This window comes from Trachurus trachurus (assembly GCF_905171665.1).
Source record: "Trachurus trachurus genome assembly, chromosome: 13".
Lineage (NCBI taxonomy): Eukaryota > Metazoa > Chordata > Actinopteri > Carangiformes > Carangidae > Trachurus > Trachurus trachurus.
In genome coordinates, this window is record NC_139892.1 from 37,157,759 (window position 1) to 37,178,367 (window position 20,609).

Here is a 20,609-nt window from a genome sequence, read left to right on the forward strand (position 1 = left end):
AAAGTCAGAAAACACATGCACACTTAGAAAACATATGGAAAGTCAGAAAACACATGCACACTTAGAAAACATATGGAAAGTCAGAAAACACCTGCACACTTAGAAAACATATGCAAACTTAGAAAACATATGGAAAGTCAGAAAACACATGCAAACTTAGAAAACACATGCAAACTTAGAAAACATATGGAAAACATATGCAAACTTAGAAAACACATGCAAACTTAGAAAACATATGCAAACTTAGAAAACATATGGAAAGTCAGAAAACACATGCAAACTTAGAAAACATATGGAAAGTCAGAAAACACATGCAAACTTAGAAAACACATGCAAACTTAGAAAACATATGGAAAGTCAGAAAACGCATGCAAACTTAGAAAACATATGGAAAGTCAGAAAACACATGCAAACTTAGAAAACACATGCAAACTTAGAAAACATATGGAAAGTCAGAAAACACATGCATACTTAGAAAACACATGCAAACTTAGAAAACATATGGAAAGTCAGAAAACACATGCATACTTAGAAAACACATGCACACTTAGAAAAACACATGTAAACTCTGTAATGACAACGGAAATGTTTTCCATGGGGAACATAATCAATGAGTTTACATGTGTGTTCTGATGTTGCATGTATTTTGGCAGCGCACGTGTTGTGAAATCACTGGAAGTGTTGTCTGAGTTTGCAGATGTTGTCTGAGTTTGCAGATGTTGTCTGAGTTTGCAGCTGTTGTGGCGTTTGCATGTGTCGTGACCCTTCCCGGCCGCCGTACTTAAGAGCCCAGTGTCTTAGCATTGAGTTAGCCATGTAATTCTAATCGTCAGTGTTGTCTGACTTGAACTCTCTCTGTCTTATTGGTGTTCCTCTCTGTCATGCATGTCCTCTTCAGTTAACGGTAATTTTACTCCGCACACTCTCCTGCTCTGATGTTTCCATTTATATCCATGTGTATCTAAAGTAAATGGAGAAATTTAGTTTCATCCATGTGACAAAATCCATGTCCCAGAATGTATTAACCCCACCTCATCTCAGCACAGCTGTATTTGTGAGTGTGTAGCGTAACAGGAGGAAGCACAGAGGGCAAATCCATTATTGGCTCCTTGAACAGCAGCAGCTCGTAACTCACAGTCAGCTAAAGGTTATTGTACATTCTTGCAGTTAATTGGCAAAAACTTTAAACTGTTAGTACTAATTTCCTGATGCAATCAGCTAATTTTACAAGTGCAACACTCAGGACAATGAACACTGAGATCTTAGTTTATTTCGCTGGATAAAACCAGATTGCAAAAACATCAGTTCTTTGGTCTGGAGCAAATTCAGCCACATAAATGAGAAATCACTTCTATTTAGATAACAAACACAACATGTCAAGTGTAGTTGTGCAGCCAGATGTTAGATGGTAAACAGAAGGGTTGTGGAGGAAATCTCAGCCAGTATCAGTATTAATCTGGACATGTGGTAAGTGATTCTAGCTTCAGAGAACCAAGTGTGATCATTTGCCTGACCCTGCTGCCTGGTAGAAGACCGCCATGTCTCTTTTCTTTTACTTTTCACTAACGGATGTGGTTGAAGCTTTTCATTTGGCACATGGTAATGCATAGCCTCACGTCAGGTTGATGTACAGCAGAAACAAAACGGATCAGCAGTCTCTGATGGCCCTTTTCCATTTGCACTACTTGACTCGACTCGTTTTTTTAAATTTCTCATCAGGAATAGTAACCGGTATCTACTGTTTTTGTATGGTCTGAGGTTGTCATGAGAACTGATACTTTGGTACCAAGTCGACATCTGCTTTTTTTTAGGTACAGAGAGTACCAGACATACAACTTTTCCCTCGACGGGCCGTGTCGATTCCTGTCAGAACTGACTCAGGCAATTTACACGTTAGAGTGTGAAGCTGCTGGTCTCGGTGCAGTTACAGTCCAACTCTGTTGCGGTCCATTTATTAACTGAACGCAGCCAGACCTCGTTCTGCTCCAACTGCCTGGTGTACGCCATGAGTTTGAGTCATGTAAACATGACCACGCGTCTTTTTCTGCTGAGTCATCATGGAAACAGGACACTCACTCGTACCCCTTTTCCACCAAACTGGTTCCGTTTTTTTTGCTTTTCCAACGCCTAAGCACCAGTTCTTGGTTCTTAAAACTGGTTCCAAACTGGTTCCAACTCCCAGCTGGTCCCGAGCTGAGAACAGGGGGCAGGGTTACGTGACCAAACAGGAACAGCAAAATCAATGAACCGCCCATTTTTCAAAACGACAATGAGCTTTTTAGTCGGTTGCATCGACTAAAAAGAGACAAAGTTGCCGTTGGCTGCGATTACGAGTACGACGGGTAGCCAGCAATATTTTCTGTGTTTTCTACGTCTGGATTGCAATGTAGGCTTGTAAAGAAAAGAGCAGCACGTGGTATGATGGGCACGATGAGGTCCATCTTTGTTGCTGTGCTTCCGAGCGAGCGCCATACAGTCATGTCATGTGATGACCTGGCCCTGACCTGGCTCCTTGCTTATGGAAAAGCACTACTCTCCTCCCCCTCATGTGGACTAAGGGCTGGGAGAAGTTTCAGAGTCCTCCGTGGCTTCTCTGAGTTACAGGGGGTCTCGGTGTGGCAGTGCATGTCCATATGACGATTGCAAATGGATACCAACTGTCTTTGTAACAAAAAGACACACCAAAAAACATCCAAATACCTCCATGCTGCTCGTATGTAATGTCCCTCTTATATTGAAGCCCCGACATGAGAAATTATTCCGAAAAAAAATTAAATAAGTCTATATTTCAAGCTTGTTTTGTAGCGGAAGCTCCTCTTCCTGGTCCGTCCAAATCTTGTCAGTGCGATTGCGGACGCCGGTGCAAATCAGTGGAAATAGGGAGGCAGAGAGACGGAGAATGACATGCAGCAAAGGACCACCAGATTCGGGATTCCAACCGAGAGAGAGAATCGAGAATCGAGGAAATTCACTGGGCGCGGTATCCACCACTACTGGAAGTCTGGTATCGTGACCAGAGCACTGGGCATCGCCTGAACCGATATTAAAACACAACGTCACTGGAAGAGTCATAAGCAAGTTATCTGTTTGTGCCGCGTATAAGAAGGAAGTCACGGCAGTTTCGTGCAGCCGTTCCGTGCCGACCCCCTCACCCGCGTTGAGGAAGATCTAAAGAACTGTACTCAGCTGTAATAGGAAAATGACCCAGACCGAGTCGAGCTTCGTCGTGCTCAAACTGCGTAATGGAAAAGGGCCGTTCGCTCTGAGCTCTGCCTTCCACAAAGACTCACTGTGACTAAACTCTTTTTTTGTCTCATCTGGTTCCAGTCTCGCAGATAAATGCACCGTGACCTGAGATAGCTGGGTAACAAGGACTAGCTGGTCCATTTACCTGTGTGTCACCGGGGCAACAACACTGTTTACATAAGGCTTCATGTACCACATGAGTGATTCTATCTGATTCTATCATAACTATTACACCTAACTGTCAGGCACTTTGTTTGTTCCACCTCTAAGTGGTTTTACACCTTCATTTGAGTTAGTTTAATGGCTGCAGGTAAGCTATTTATTATTATTATTATTAATCCATTTATTGTTTGGTCAGCCAACAATTCTAGAGTATATTATACAGTATATATATTTTGGCCAACTAATGAATGAATTGTCTAAGTGTTGCAGACGAGACGATCAGTCAGAGCTGATCAGTCCTGCAGCTCTGCTCTTTCTAGACCGAGTCACAGTGAGTGAAGCATCATGGGACTTTGTTTCTCCTGTACCGTCGCCTTGAGCCACATTGAACCCGTCACTGGCCTCATGCTTCTCTGTGCCGTACCGTCACCATTAATCTGTCTTGTTTTTCTGTTGTTTTCTCCTCCCATCATGCTTTGTGTTGCCGCTGCCTGACTCTGCTCCCGTGTGCTCTGCCCTGATGACAATGTCTGTTGGCTTCTGTCTTCACCTCTGCATCCTCCTCATCCCTCCTCCCTCCTCCTCCCTCCTCCTTCCCGTGCATCTGGCCCCGCTGCTTCTCCTCTCTTCTCCTTTTCCACTTTTTCTACACCTTTCTCTTTCTTTTTGCTCTGCATCGCTTCACTCCAAATATCCTTTTCCATCCTCATTTTTCCATTCTTTTCTCTCCACCCTTCCTCCTTTTCTTTGCTCTTTTACTTCCTCCCCCTTTATCGCTTCTGTCTGTTGTCCGTATTTCTTTTCCTTTCCCCTCCTCCTCCTTTATTTTCCTCTTCGTGTCTTCTCTCTGTCACTGGTCGGCCCTGAGCAGAGGAGGCTGAAGGTGAGTCTATTTCCCCCCCTTTAACTGTGACCATCTTGCAGTTTTTTAAAACACAAATGCATGTGGCTCGTGTCGGACGTTGATCTCCACCCTCTTCTCTCCCGCTCAGTGTCCAACCTCGACCACATGGTTCTGGACGATGATCACTCTGGATCTAGACGGCTACAGAACCTCTGGAGGTGACGAACATGTCCGACATCAGCTTCAGCTTCAGCTTCACCCACCAACCCTCTATCTGGCTTTGTAACCACAGACAAACTGAAAGTCTATAATGGCGCGTTTCCACTAGCACGGCTCGGCTCGATACGGCTCGGCTCGGCGCGCTATTTGCGTGTTTCCACTAGCACGCAGTACCTGCAACCAGGTACTTTTGGTATCACCTCAGCCCTGGTTCCAAGCGAGCCGAAGCGTTACTAAAACGTGACGTCAGCCGACTGCCTTCCACTGATTGGCCGATGAGTGTCGTCACTGGAAGCGTCATAACCGCGCGACGACCGACAACAGAAATGTTCCTGCTGAAGCCTGTTATTACCTACGTGACTTTATTAAGTTTTAATATTTTTTCATGCGAGAAAGTAACTGTTTAGATCCCAATGTGCGGTTAGTTTATCCAAACGACGGCTGTTTAGAAGTTTGCCCCGATGTTTTTCGGAGAAGTGAAGCTCCAGGTCCGAGCAGCGACCGCGACATCATAGAGGCAGCAGCCCAGCTCCTGACGTGCTCCGCCGGCCAGCCTACCATCGTCACCCCGAGGAGAAAACGACCGCTAATTAACTTCCCCGATGGCTTTTAGAGGTTTACCACCGGCTGGTTAAACTCTTTTTCGGGGATAAATGTTGGTCTCATTGATGAAATCTAACAATTGTGGCTGTAGCAGAAGTTTGTTTGTGGTTAGACAGAAGAGCAGCACTGCCTTGGGGTCTGTACGCACAGAAAACACCACATTTACATCAATAAATAAATGTTTTACAATGAACCAGGCCGATCTCAGAGCTGGCAAGACTCTGCGGTAAGGCATATTGAACGGTTAAATGCCGTTAACGGGACGAGAGCAGTCAAAACGGCGGTTTAAAGCTAGCTACAGCGAGGGTAGGTTCACTTCCTGTTTACAAAGTAAAAGCACCAATTCTATCGTAATGGCTTTCCTTATGATAAAAGGCAACGGGTATTTTATTATGTGAAAATAACCGGAAGTGCGTTGCTCACTACGGCTAGCTTTAGTAACGCCGACTTCGTTGAAACAAAATTGTAAACAGCTGGTATTTAGTCAGATTTTCAACACGTTGGGGATCTAAACGACTACTTTCTCGCCTGAAAATGTTTCAAATGTTGCTAAAGTTATATATTTACAGAGTCGTGCCATGCCATGCCGAGCCGAGCCGTGCTAGTGGAAATGCGCCATAAGTTCCTACCCACTGACAGTTTCCTGTGCCAGTGATGAGACTTCACGAGTCCCCATGATACAGGAACCTCTGGGCTGAACTTGAACTAGTCAAACACAAACCATCAGGTTGCAGAAACCTATGTTTGGCTCATTCCCACAGACAGATTATACCGAAGGGTAGCGCTGGTCGCCACGGGAAAAAAAGAATAAGAAAATTTGCTTGTGTTTGAGATGAGACAGGAATTGTCTTACAGAAAGAATAGTGCTCGTCCATCAGAAAAAGTTTTTAATAATGATAATTATCTCAGAATTTAATGAGAAATAGACAATTATGTCATAATTAACCCTCCTGTTGTCCTCCTGGGTCAAGGAAGGAAGGACAAATGGGAAAGAAGGAAGGAAAGATAAAGGGATAGAAAGAAGGAAGGACAAAGGGAACAATGTGAGGAAAGAAGGAAGAGGAAAAAGGAAAGATAGATGGAGGGAGGGAACAGATTGGGTCAAAAAGGAAGGAAGAAGTAAGGACGAAGGGAAGGAAGGAAGGGAAATAGGATTGTGGAAAGAAGGAAGGGAGAAAAGAAAGAAGGATGGAGGAAGTGAACAGATTGGTAATAAAACGTGTTGTGTGGTGTTGTGGTGCTGAGGAATCCTTTCATTCTCTCGGCCCGTAACGAGCTCGAGGCTGAAGCTCGGTGTCTCCGCTGCACCGCCGGCCTCTGTTTCTGTTCATCTAGATTGTTTAATGTGACAAGCTGAAGTAAACACTGTCAGAAACGTTCTTTTAGCCTGAACACATTATGTACACATGTTGTGACAAATCATTTTGCAACCTGTCAGGCAGGATTTACAATGAATGAAAACAAACATTTAAAAAAAGTCAAATTTGTTGATTTTGTTGGCAAAGTGGAACAGACGAGTAACTGGCTTATTTGTTTTTCTACTCCCACTACTGCTACTGCTACTGCTACTACTAAAAACATCATAAAACGTGTTTTTGTGACTTGTTGACTCTGTGTTTTGTTTATTTTTGTTAACAGAGACTCGAGGGAGGAAGCGCTGGGTGAATACTACATGAGGAAGTATGCCAAGTCCTCAGCAGGAGAGAAGTGAGTATTCTTTCTCTTGGAAACAGAGGCTTTAATGGACCGTAAAACCTGATTGAGCTCTTTACGGCCCAATAATAAGTTCCAAAACTGCTGCAGCTGTACGATTGCCATGGTTTTTATTCTTGTTTTTTTTTTTTCTTACATTTTTATACGATGCGATATGATTTTAACTCGTTTTAAATTATTTATTATTTTTTTAATAAAGCACTGCTAGTAGTAGCTGGTGAGAAACAATATTTCGTTTCAGGCGATGTATTTTGTACATTTGTGTGACTGTGAAATGACAATAAAGTTTCTGGATCTGAATCTGAATTTCCACTCTCTAAACACACACAACTGAACTGCAGAGAAATGCAGATAAAATAGTGTGAAAGATCAAATGTAACATACAGTATAGCAGCACCACAGACCTGACGCAGAGAAGTTCCCTCACTTTAAGGCTTCAAATGGTAAAAGAAACTCCCAGCTTCACTTTTTATTTAGAAGTGATGATCAGGTGATCTTTGATTTCTAGTTTGTCATACACAAACTCTAACAGGATGTTTTTCTTTGTCAGTAAAAAAAGAAAAAAATGACGTGAGATATCTAAACCCTTCCTGCTTTTCTTCTTCTGTGGTGTGCAGTTACTCAGGAGGGTCCGAGGAGCTTTCTGATGACATCACCCAGCAGCAGCTGCTTCCCGGGGTCAAGTATGTCAAAACACCGATCACCAGCGAGACGCCCGCACTCATGATGTGATGAGAGGCTTTAATGTTAATGTGTTTGTTGTCATTAGGGATCCCAATCTGTGGACGGTTAAGTGCAAGGTGTGTAGCCTACCTATCTGCGTTTACACTCAAACAAAACACACACGTCTTCTCAACCAGAAAACACACACACACACACACACACACACACATACATTCTGACACACACTGTCCTGTCCCATCAGATTGGAGAGGAGAGAGCCACGGCCATCGCCTTGATGAGGAAGTTCATCGCCTACCAGTTCACCGACACAGTAAGAACCAGCTTTGTGTTTTACCACATGAGCCGTTTACATTCACCATACCAGAATTTCACTAGTTGACACACTGAAACTTTGTTTAATTAATTACACTCTTAATATACGTGGCTTGTGTTTCACCTGGATCTTTATTACCGATACACAGCGTTGTCAGAGTTCAATGGACTGAAAAAAGGACAGGAAATTAGATAAGAGAGACAATATCAAAGGTGTCGGACTGTTTCAAGTTACGTCCACTGTAAAATTAAAGTTTCATACCATAACAACTCGCCCTCAATGATACAGCAGTTAAAGCTATAAATTATTGTCTATTTTCAACAAGGACCTATCATTGCATCCCTTGAATTGAACTGTGTTATATTGAATTGAATCGTATTGAAATAATATCAAAATCGTATCGAAATCCCATCGGATCGAACCGAATCGAATCGTTCCATTTTAAAATGTATCTTTCCTGAATCGTATCGTACCCCATGTATCGAGATACGATGCCCCCAGACCCCCAGACCCCTAGACCCCCCTACAGGGGTTTGGTGACTCACCTTTTTCACTCCTTCTGAGTTTTGCAGGCATACAGTAGCCTATGCATCTTCAGGTATATGCACCCCTACAGGGGTTTGGTCGCCCTTGGTCAGCCTTCTGGTACAAACTTAAAACAATTGATCATTTATTGAATAATCAAAGAAACAATATTTTTAGAACAAGGTTCCTTCATCAGGTTTAAAGTACAAGGCAAGAAATGACGACAATTTATGCACACATGGCGAAGGAACCCTGAGTGGGTGGCGCCGGGGGGGGGGGTCTGACCATTGTTGTGAGGTCAGACACACCTGGATTGATCAGTTTGGCTAATAATGTAAGACAGGAAATAAAGAAAGGAGGTGGCTTGAGCTCAGGAAGTAGTGGAGCTGTGCATAAAGGCATTGTCATTAGATCTTTTTTTGACATTTCCACTGTTTTTTGTTTTGTTTTGTTTTGTTTTGTACATAGTTTTCATACATTTCATGCATAAATTGATGTTTTAGAGGTCTTCATGGAAACTTATTGCTAACACAAAATCACACATGTGAAGCTGTTAATCTGTTTTAAAACAAAAACAGAATAACGTGAAAATAAAGTTTTTGACGTTTTTATTGTTTTGTTATTATGATGTTTGGAAACTTCGGGGGGATTCTGGGAGACTTGCGGAGTCTTTCACGTTATTCTGTTTTTGTTTTTAAACAGATTTACAGCTTCACATGTGTGATTTTGTGTTGTTCTGTTTTTTGTTGTAAAACAGATTTACAGCTTCACATGTGGGATTTTGTGTTATTCAGTTTTTCCGTTCTGGTTTTAAAACAGAATAACAGAAAAACAACATTGTTTTTTAGTTTTTTTGATTTGGTTTTGAAACGGAAAAACGAAATAACGAAAGGTACACGGATTACCACTGTAGGTTCATGAGTTTATTTGAAATTGTTTACAACTAGCAATGAGGCAGCAGGTGTAGACAGTTGTGTTTGGAGAAGTTAAGATAAGCAGCTGATCTGGACAAAGTCAGGAAAGCTTTGGAGAAACATTTTTACGGGCCCTTATTAAAGTGAAGACTGTGGTTTTTTTTTTTTTTACCTGGACTTGATTAGTGGACTCTTGATGTCTGGCAGATTGTTTTTTGGTTGGGTTTGTTACCACTTGAGATTTTCCATGAGAAACTCTCTATTAGCCAACCGGGGTGAGCAGAGCAGCAGGAGATGGAAAATACACAGAAGCTGCCAAGGACCAGAACTGACTAACTAACCCTAATCCTAACCCTATCAGCAACACTCAAGTGAAATCACATTGGACTCATGTTTCCACAGATCCAACTAAACGACAGTAATGTGACATTTCCAAGTTTCTGGTCCAGCAGTTACATGGATAGAAATGATATATAGGTTAGGGATGGGCATTTGAAGAAATCTTTTTGATCGATCTTTAGGAAAATTAACGATCAATTATCGATTAATCGTTAAATATTCATAATTAAAAACAAAATGCGTGCGGTTATGGCGTGTGCCAGTAATCCAGGGCAGTCCCCGTGAAGGAAGAAGGTCAGACAACAACGTACACGGACGTCTGTGTCTGTGTGCTTGTGCTTCACCTGTGGGGACGGTGCCGGTGCCGGCATCATTTAGGTTAAAAAAAAAAAAGCACGGTTGCGCTGCCTGGCTCACCTGCAGCTGAGCTGTCAGAGCAGCTCTGCTGTCCCTCTCTCTTCAGCCTCCTGTTTGGCTGCACTTGTACAAAAAAAAATCACAATCACTTTCAAAATGTGAAAGCGTGTGTTTTATGTTTTCTTCTGTAGCCAACACACCGCGGAGCGGCACTCTGATCAGCGCGGCACAGAAAAGAGAAACTAACTATGCAGGATATTTACCGAAGGTTTTATTTTAACCGTCGTTAAACAGCTTCGGACTAGTTGTAATGTTAGATAAATGACTTGTAGCTTGTAACTTACAGAGAGAGTGGAGGCTCCTTCCACACCGCTGCTGAAAACCAAACCTGCTGATCAGAGCGGGCGGAGCCGCGGAGTCTCAGCTCATGTCCGCGACACAAGCGCCCCGTCATATTTAATGAATTATTTCACTCTTAATAATAATAGGCCTGTATAATAATACTTATATAGAGTTTATTGGTTGTTATGAAAAAATAAACCCGTGGTTTATTTCTCCATGACAACCTCTGCCCTCTACATGATCCCTTATAATAAATCGATAAAAAATTTCCGTGATCGATAAAATTCTTAACGATCAATAATCGATCATCGATTAATCATGCCCATCCCTAATATAGGTAAATGGAAAAGATAGATGTGTTGAAATGTAGCCTGAATGAGCAGGCTGTGTCTGGATCTGACGGTAGTTTTTAATTCACATCATTCTGAGTGTAGCAGCAGTTTGTTTCTACAGCTGAGAAATGTCAAAACATCCAAGTGCACCAGAATAGAGATGTTCTGAAGATTTTCCTTCCCAATAACGATTCTGATACTTGTGGTGTTATTGTACCAGTATCTTATTGAAAGAAAAAGAAAAAGAAAAAAATATAGTATATTTACATGTTGTTGGGATGTTTTCATGTTGAATATTTACTTGAATAACCCACCTTCCGCCCATTTTCTGCTTCAGCATAAAGATGATTCAGTTCAGTTTTATTACAGATGCCACTGATACTGTCTCTGCTGTAACTCTGCCACCCTGCCCCCCCCCCCCGCCCTTTCCAACCCACAGCCTCTGCAGATCAAGTCTGTGGTCGCCCCCGACCACGTTAAAGGCTACATCTACGTGGAGTCGTACAAGCAGACGCACGTCAAATCGGCCATCGAGGGCATCGGCAACCTGAGGATGGGCTTCTGGAACCAGCAGATGGTCCCCATCAAAGAGATGACGGACGTCCTCAAAGTGGTGAAAGAGGTCACCAACCTGAAGCCCAAGTCCTGGGTCAGACTGAAGAGAGGCCTGTACAAGGACGACATCGCTCAGGTACTGAAAACACATCTGGATGTTCATTGGTGGCATTTTGACAAGACATAGGACACATATTCTTGGAAAGATTTTTGCAGTTTTTGCAGTGCATGGCTGATGGATGGAAACACACACTCAGGCCTGTGATGATCAGCTGTCGACACAAACACACTGACGTCTCAAGAGTTTAAAGAAAAGAAACCTATTTGTATATTACACTATGATGTTGTTTACAAAATGATATCACACAAAGTCTTTTTAAAGGTGTACAGAAATGGCCGTTTGTCATGTTTGTCGCGCCGAGTTGTCACGAGCTGCAACACGAGTTTACCCGAGTAAGGAAAAGGAATTTGATTGGTCGTTATCGAGCGGGCGGGATATTCAAAGCTTGGGGCGAGACCGAGCTCCGTGTGTGTGTGTGTGTCTCAGACGTTTGAATGACGGATTACGGATCCAATATCAGTGGCTGGTGAATCGTGTACAGGCTGACGTATAATCTGTGCGCCTGCATTATCCAATGCGGAAAAAAAAATACACACTTTCATCCCGAATTTACTCAAAAATAGAATTTTGCACAAAGTTTGGCCTATATTGTCTGAAATATGAGTTATTACATTAATTTTATGATCCAGAGTGGGCTCAAATTCAATTTCCTTTTCTGTACACCTTTAAACAAAGCAAGTGCCTTCTGCAGGAGAAGAGAAAAAAAAAAAAAAGACAGAGCACAAACAGAGGCAGTAGAAGTGAGTCAGTTTGTCTGAGTCCCAACTCCTTGTAAAGATTTCTGTTCTCTGCCGTGTCGATCGTGTCCCTTCCTTTGCTCTCCAGGTGGACTACGTGGAGCCCAGTCAGAACACCATCTCCCTCAAGATGATCCCCCGTATAGACCTGGACCGGATCAAGGCCAAGATGAGTCTGGTAGGGTGAAATGTCAACCTCCGTTTTACCCTCCTGTGTGGCATCTTTCACAGTCGACTAACTGTCCATCTGTCCATTTGTGTGACCTGCAGAAAGACTGGTTCGCTAAGAGGAAGAAGTTCAAGAGACCTGCTCAGAGGCTGTTTGATGCTGAAAAGATCAGGTATCATCACACCCACACAGATACGGGCACATCCACATCCCAATGAATGAGAATATATATTGAAAAGTTCATTTAATTCAGTAGCTCAATTCAAACAGTGAAACTCATATATTATATAAACTCATTACTGGGGGCAGACTGCTCAGACTGTGGAGCTCAGCGGTGTTCCCGCACAGGAAAGTTACATTATTGGCTTTATTACATTTAAAATGGCCAAAATTATTATGTTATTGGCTGTTATTATGTTATTGGCTGCTACACACCTTTTCACAGTTCGCCATCCTTTCCAAACCAGGTTCCAGATGTGGTAACTCTGTGATTTGATTAACAGGTCCCTGGGCGGGGAGGTGAGCCACGATGGAGACTTCATGATCTTTGAGGGGAACCGCTACAGCCGCAAAGGATTCCTGTTCAAGAGCTTTGCCATGTCGGCTGTGGTGAGGAGGACGTTTCACTTTGATCTGAATCCCACTTCTCTCCTCTGTAGGGATGTACTGTATACTAAAGCCTGTATCCTGACTGACTTGAAGCTTAAATGTTCCACATGTGTTACAGTTACAGTAAAACACAGTGTGTGATGTTGACTGCATTTACAATGTGAATGTGTGGGCCGATGACGGGGGTAGGATTTGGTATTCGGTTTCCAATGTGGCTGGATCTTAAAGGGACAACGAGGAGTTTTGGAAAAGCGAAGTGTTTTCACACTACATTTATGAGCCTCCGCACCGTGAAACTCTTTGACCGGCGCAAGACAGACTCATGTTTTCATTCATCAAGAATTAAAGTCAGAGGTTGGAAGACGATCACATACCGTCGTAGTTCCCACCATAAACGGCGATTCGGCGGCGTTATTCTCATGGCTCGCCACGAAACCGAAACTAATAATAACAAAATAACGATAGAGACAAAACCCATTAACAAGTGTGGGTAGCGTAGATTCATCCACATTCAGGGTCCAAAACTAACTTTTTGGCTGGTAAGTGAATTTTTTTACCAGCCAGGCAGATATTTTACCAGCCAACCAACTAAAAATTGCGTTTTAAGTGCTGTCAGTATTATTTAACGTGTCATTTGGGTCTTATATGCGATTCTCAATCAACATTTTAGTAGTATGCACTAATACTAGCAATTAGGGGTGTGCAAAGCATCCGGTATTTGTATTTGTTGAGGGGGGGAAAGTATCTCTATTTGTATTTGTGTTCGAGTAAAATTCAAAATAGGTGTAAAAATCCAGTTTTTTTGAGATACACTTCTAATTCTAATCCATTATGAATCCCACCACCACCTGCTGAACAGACAGAACATGAACAAATGAACAAAAACTCAAAAATCTCTCTCTCTCTTACAGTTGTTTAGGATTGTGTGTGGTGTTTTTAATCATATTTTTTTTAAAGAATAATAATTAGTTTAAAAAATATTTTTATCAGTAATTTTTTTCTTTTTTTCAATTACTAGACATTTAAGGCGACCCCATCTGAATTCTAGGCGACCCCACATGGGGTCCTGATCCCAAGGTTGAAAAACACTGCTCTACTGTCTTTCCTGTCTGCTCTCAGAGTGTGTGTGGGGGGGGGTAATGTAGTGTTGATTCTCTCTCTCACACACACACACGCACGCACGCACGCACGCACGCACGCACGCACGCACACACAAACAAACAGGCGCGCCCACACACATGTTGTCAGCGGTGAGGTCCGACCAGAGCGATTGTCTGACATGTGTCCAACCAACCCAATCAGACGCGCGGGTTCGGAGTCCGGACCGAGAATTAAAAGTTGGACCGCGCTGGTCCGTGCTTCAGCACCCGTGTGTCGGGCCGCGTCTGGTTTTAATTAATACGGGGATAAACAGTCAGCACCGCGGTCACCGGAGCTGATCACTGCCCTATAAGCAATGAGAGCATTTTTTACCGGGCGCGTTAAACAACACAAACGGGTACGACAGTAACAACAGTTATCCACCTCGACGCTGTGAATGACGGCCTGACGCGCATACCTGACCAAAGATCGTCTCTGCTGGAAAGACACATTACTCTGTCAGGAAACAACATACCAGCATCGTTCTCCACCAGTAACGAAAAATGAAATTCTGTCTGTAAAGTCTGTAAAAAATAACTCGCCAGAGTGGCGAGTGGTCTTAAAAATTTACCAGCCAGAGACAAAATCTACCCGTAATTGGCGAGTGGCGAGTGTTAGTTTTGGACCCTGTCCACATTAACGTGAGACTTTTTTATAACCAAATAGAAACTCCTCGTTGTCCCTTTAAACAGTGGATTGGGTAGATCCCTAGAACCTTTTTTAGGATCTGAACCATGAAATGATTTTCTGTGGGCTGTTGGTTTTTCTCTGTGACAGATCACGGATGGAGTGAAGCCCACTCTGTCAGAGCTGGAGAAGTTTGAGGATCAGCCTGAAGGAATCGACCTGGAGGTGGTCACAGAGTCAGGTTTGTGTGAGCTTTAATCCAAGCTTCATTTCATTTCCATCTGAGGGTGATTAAATCAAGTCAAACGTAAACTTGGAATTGTTGAATTCAGTTGCATCATTAACCTGTCAACCAAAAAAAGGAAAGAGTTATCTGAATTGTTCACCCTCAATCTTTCACAGCCTACATTAATATAATCAGATGTATTTATGTTTCTTGATTAACAATTCTAGGTGTTTATAGGTATTACAAGTGTAGTGTGACTGCATGTCCATATGAGCCGGAGCCAGAGGTTCTTTATTTGTGATAATCTGAATAATACAAATCTTGAAAAATCTTTATGTCAATAACAATCTGGGCCCAGTTGTTCAAAGGTAATCCAATCGGATTTTGGATAATGGATTGGATCAAATCTTGAAAATGGGTTGTTCAAAACCAAAAATGGATTCTGAGATCGGATTAGATCACGTAATCCAATCTTGGTTTTGATCTGTTCTACCTGTTGTTAACAGACCAATCAGCCTTCAGTGTGATGCACAGTCCCATCTAGAGCATCATTATCCGGATTTGGTAATCTTGAAAATTTGGATTTGGATCAGACTGATCCAATCCAACTTTGCTTTGAACAACTGGGATAAAAGTAAAACAGATTACGTGATCCTGGATAGCAAAAAAGGGGATTTCAAAATCCGGATAATTTTTATCCAGATTACACCTTTTGAACAACTGGGCCCAGAGCTTAAAGGGTTAAGATTCTGGATGTGATTGAATAGTTGATTCTACAGTTTACCACCAGGTTATATTTTAGTTCATAATTGAAGTTAAATTCAGTGGAAAGCAAGAATTAATCACTGATTTATGATGACCGTCAAAACTCTCTGTGTGTCCATGCGCATACAGGGAAGGAGCGTGAACACAACCTGCAGGCCGGTGACAATGTGGAGGTGTGTGAGGGAGAGTTGATCAACCTGCAGGGAAAAATCCTGAGCGTGGACGGCAACAAGATCACCATCATGCCCAAACACGAAGACCTGAAGGTACAGCTCACACGCAAAACACACAAAACCACACGCAGCCTGTGTCTCCGTCCACACGTCTTCATGCACATTAAAGAGGAACTAAGCAGGATTTCTCCCGTGGCTATGCTACATGTTTACCTTCATTAAAAAGCTCAGAGTAATTGTGTTATATAACGTATATCCACCCGCTCATGTATTGATTTGTCACCGGCTTCGTCGTAAACAAATGCACATGGCCAGGTGGAGGGTTAGCAACACAGCAAAATAGAGACCGGACTTGCATAGTTCCTCTTTAAGTTATAAAAGGCCTTATTGGAACAGATGATTAAATATCATGATGACCATCGACCTAACGTACCTGTTGAGCCAATCTGATTTTTGATTGATCGATAAAAAGCTAATGCAATGAACGCTGATGGAAACAGTCCTTTGCCGGATAAACGTGAATTGTGATCACGTTTTTCGTAGGGATGGGCTTTACATTCAGAAGCGCTATTTGATATTCACTGGGAACCATTCGACCACCTAGTCTGTCATTTTAAATGAGAAGCAGAAGTGGTACCACCTCTCATCACAGTCTGTCCTTTAAAATGAGAGACTTTCTGTCACAAAAGACCAAAAAAGATTCTGTTCTTCATTTTAAAAATAAAATTGTGGACTGTAATGAAAATCGGTACCAGAGAATATTGTAACAGTACTGCTTGTCATCACAGTGGTACTTTTCAATTAAGTCCAAACTCTCCTCTCCTGGCATAAAAGTATGTTAATATTCGCCGGCACTGCTTCTCATTAAAGTCCGCACCCTGCAGTTTGATTCGTTTTTTCTTATTTGTAAGACTTCCACACAGAACTTTCTGATTCTGATTTTCTTTTTCTATGTTTCTCCTTCTTCTACAGTAGCATCTAACGTAAGACCATCTCACAGAGCTGTATCAAATGCCCTTCGCCAGTAAAAACAAGGGAACATTTCCATTTTTTCAGACACTACTCCATTTTTTTTATAATTTAATGACTGTTTGAATATTTGTAAATCAGATATTTGAAAATCGTTGTCCATCCCTAGTTTTATGTCACCTCCTCTACGCATTTCGAGCCGTTTGTTGGTAGATACCTTCTATGTTTGCTAAAAAGCTCACTTAACTTTGCTAGCGTTCCTATCGCTCGGTGTTTAGATCATATTTACCATTTTGAAACGTTATTTTTAGGTTGAAGAACTACATGGGTGTTGACAGGTGAATAGAAACATAGCTAGTCAGAGTCAGTGAAATCAGAGCTCCTCCCGCTCACCATTTGCCTCGCCTCTGCTTGTGTCTGTGACGCAGGACCCCCTGGAGTTCCCGGCACACGAGTTAAGGAAGTATTTCCGGATGGGCGACCACGTGAAGGTGATCGCCGGGCGCTACGAAGGAGACACGGGCCTCATCGTCAGAGTGGAGGAGAACTTTGTCATCCTTTTCTCCGATCTCACCATGCACGAGGTGCCTGCTCCGTCCACTCATTTAATCTGTGATCAAGTCTTTAAGTTGCTTTGCTTTTTCAGACACTAATAATAACAGGGTATCCGCGGGGTCTTGAAGAGTATTACAAGGTGATAAATCAGTTTGGGGAAAATTAAGACCCTTAAAAAAACGTTATAAAGTCGTAAATTTTGATGGTATTTTTTTCAGAATTAGCTGTCCAAGAGTTTGAGTCCTAAAAAACATTGTAAAAGTGTGTGAATGTATTAATCGAATGAAGCCCACTCTGTCGGAGCTGGAGAAGTTTGAGGATCAGCCTGAAGGCATTGACCTGGAGGTGGTCACGGAGTCAGGTTTGTGTGAGCTTTAATCCAAGCTTCATTTCATTTCCATCTGAGGGTGATTAAATCAAGTCGAACGTAAACTTGGAATTGTTTAATTCAGTTGCATCATTAAACTGTCACCAAAAAAAGGAAAGATTACAAGGTGATAAATCAGTTTGGGGATAAATCAGTTTGGGGAAAATTAAGACCCTTAAAGGTTGACTATGTAGAAATACAAGAACAACAACAGAAAAAGAATTCCAGCAGACGATTGCCAAACCGTTGCTAGGTAAAACGGGCCGTTGCTAGGGACTCCGCTCTGATCAGAGGACAGACAGGAGGAGAGCTAAGCAGGATATTTACCTTATGTTTAATTTTTACCGTCATTAACAGCAGAATAAATGACTTGTAGCTTGTTACAGGGAGAGTGGAGGCTCTCTGCCTTCCACACCGCTGCTGCTCAGAGCCTCCGCTGTCACTGCTCTCGTCAAGTTGGAAAAAAGAAAAAAAAAAAGGAGCTCCGTGGCACCGAAAGTCCGCGACGATAAACGTGTTTATGACAGATAAGACTACACAAATACACCCATCCTAACAAGTATATGATAATCCATTGATCCACCGATTGATTATTAAAAAGGCTTGGTTGGAAACAAACGCATACGACCGGGAGGAGGCAGGAAAACAGCTGAGAACTGAGCCACGTGTCGGCTACAGGCAGGTACGAATGTAAACAGAACGTTGACAGAAAGTCATTGTCGAGCCCGTCAAAAAAATTAAAAATAATAATTCAGACTAAAAAAAATTTTTTTATGGAAAAGCAATACTTTCATTCTGTACCCCTCTAAAGGCCCCATGGATGTATTATTTTTGAAAAAATATAGCTTTTAATAAATATTCTACATATTCAACCTTTAAAAAAACGTTATAAAGTCGTAAATTTTGAAGGTATTTTTTTCAGAATTAGCTGTCCAAGAGTTTGAGTCCTAAAAAACATTGTAAAAGTGTGTGAATGTATTAATTTATTTATTTTTTGATAAACTTTGCCTTACCCCTCCTATTTTGAATTCTGTTGCATCATAGTGGTCTATAGTCTTAACTGTTACGTTAAAAGTGTCACTGATGTAAATGTTTACAGCTTGAAGTGGCGGTGAGGTGTTGAAAAATATTGAGAAGGTCTTGAAAAAGTCTTAAAAAGGTATTAAAATTAACTTCAAGATTCCTGTATTTACCCTGAATAACACACCAGGACCCAGAGCTTCACAGCTCAACAGTTGGTAACTATTCAGCGCTGTGTGCAGCTGCTGCAACTTGTTGGCTCAACTCTTTTGCTTAATTTCAACAGCATGCAACATGAAAGCATATTTGCTGAAAAAGTTCATGTATCATATCATGAAGCAATTAGATTTCTTTGAATTTCATAGATCAAACATTAACAACACTCGTGTGAAAAATGGAAATAAAAGTGATTGAGGAAGAAAACAGATGTTACAGATGTAATTTGGAAAATTACTTGGAAAAGAGATTTCATGTTAATGAGACGGAAACATGGACTGAGCTCTTTGAGTCATAATTGTTTATTCATGCAAATCATTTCAAGGGTTGAGTTCACAGACCTCACGCACCAGGATGGTAATTTAATTCCACTCATGTGAATCGATTGACAGGATTATAGTCCAACAAAATAGCGTTTTACGACAGACTAATTGTCACAGAAGGTTTTTCACCATACATCATTTCTATGAGGTGTCTAGAACAACATACTAAAAGTCCTAAGAAATCCTAGTTGGGGAAATATGTTTAATTCACATCATTATTTACTGTATAAAGTCTATGCCCCTGTTTTTGCTGCTTGCGGCTTTATGGCTTCTTGACCATAAGTCAGTTAGTGTTGAGCTCATTTACATATTTAAAATTAATTTTCCAAGAAACTTGAAATACAGAAATGTTACTTTTCATGTATACTTTTATTGTGTGAAGTGTGATTGTGGTAGGAGTAAAGGAAGAAAAGAAGCCTATTTGGGTGTATTTTGGGCATATTCCATTAGTGTATTGCTCATTTGCATATTAAATTTCATTTTCCAAGAAACTTGTAATACAAAAAATGTTACTTTTAATGTCTACTTTCATTGTGTAAAGTTTCATTGTGATAGGAGTAAAGGAAAAAAATAGCCCCATTGGGGTGTATTGTTGTCAGCACCATAGACTTTATACAGTAAATAATGATGTGAATTAAACATATTTCCCCAACTAGGATTTCTTAGGACTTTTAGTTTGTTGTTTTGGACACCTCATAGAAATGATGGATGGTGAAAAACATTCTGTGACAATTAGTTCTATTTTTGGGTCCAAAATGAGCTAGATTGCCTGGACTATTAGTCTTTCCACAGTAGATCCCTTGAGTTATGACACGGAACATAATGGTTCTTCTGACCCCTGTGTGTGTGTGTGTGTGTGTGTGTGTGTGTGTGTGTGTGTAGTTGAAGGTATTACCCAGAGACCTGCAGCTCTGCTCGGAGACGGCGTCCGGCGTGGACGCAGGCGGGCAGCACGAGTGGGGGGAGCTGGTTCAGCTGGACCCGCAGACGGTCGGAGTCATCGTTCGACTGGAGAGAGAAACCTTCCAGGTAATAGACTCCTCCCTCCCGGACTGAAACCGACACGTCTTTTTGCTTCTTTTTTGTGTTAGGAAAGGTTAAAGGGATAGTTCACCCAAAATTCAAATTTCACTCATTATCTACTCACCCTCATGTTGACTAAGAGCTGTGAGAAGTTTCAGAGTCCTCCGTTCCTTCTCTGAGTTACGGGGGGGGGGGGGGGGGTCCGTGCAGCAGTATTTGTCCATATAATGGTTGTCAATGGATACCAACTTTCTTCGTCCAAAAAGACACACCAAAAAACATCCAAATACCTCCATAGTGCTCGTCTGTAATCAGGGATGCAAACAGCGCGCCGAAAAGCGAAACTCGCTTTTTTCATGACCAATTAGGTGACTTGTGTGAATTGTTCAGATCCGAAGAGTTTTTGTTTTGGAGGGGGGGG

The 20,609-nt window shown here is 41.9% G+C and overlaps 1 protein-coding gene across 2 annotated transcripts in view; it reads left to right on the top strand.

Moving 5' to 3' along the window:
- Positions 1-20,609, top strand: part of supt5h (SPT5 homolog, DSIF elongation factor subunit) — a 68,047-nt gene that overhangs the window by 6,324 nt on the left and 41,114 nt on the right. Inside the window, exons 1-14 of one of the 2 annotated variants that reach the window (XM_083985128.1) lie at positions 3,061-4,291; positions 4,401-4,470; positions 6,713-6,781; positions 7,405-7,470; positions 7,557-7,587; positions 7,713-7,781; positions 11,033-11,284; positions 12,095-12,184; positions 12,277-12,347; positions 12,679-12,784; positions 14,702-14,792; positions 15,672-15,808; positions 17,113-17,268; positions 20,048-20,194. In XM_083985128.1, coding sequence (XP_083841254.1) covers positions 4,418-4,470; positions 6,713-6,781; positions 7,405-7,470; positions 7,557-7,587; positions 7,713-7,781; positions 11,033-11,284; positions 12,095-12,184; positions 12,277-12,347; positions 12,679-12,784; positions 14,702-14,792; positions 15,672-15,808; positions 17,113-17,268; positions 20,048-20,194 — 1,338 coding nt within the window. In that variant the 5' untranslated portion in view covers positions 3,061-4,291; positions 4,401-4,417. Of the gene's footprint in view, positions 1-3,060; positions 4,292-4,400; positions 4,471-6,712; positions 6,782-7,404; positions 7,471-7,556; positions 7,588-7,712; positions 7,782-11,032; positions 11,285-12,094; positions 12,185-12,276; positions 12,348-12,678; positions 12,785-14,701; positions 14,793-15,671; positions 15,809-17,112; positions 17,269-20,047; positions 20,195-20,609 lie in introns of those variants that run through there. The other variant, XM_083985127.1, reaches the window with a different exon arrangement.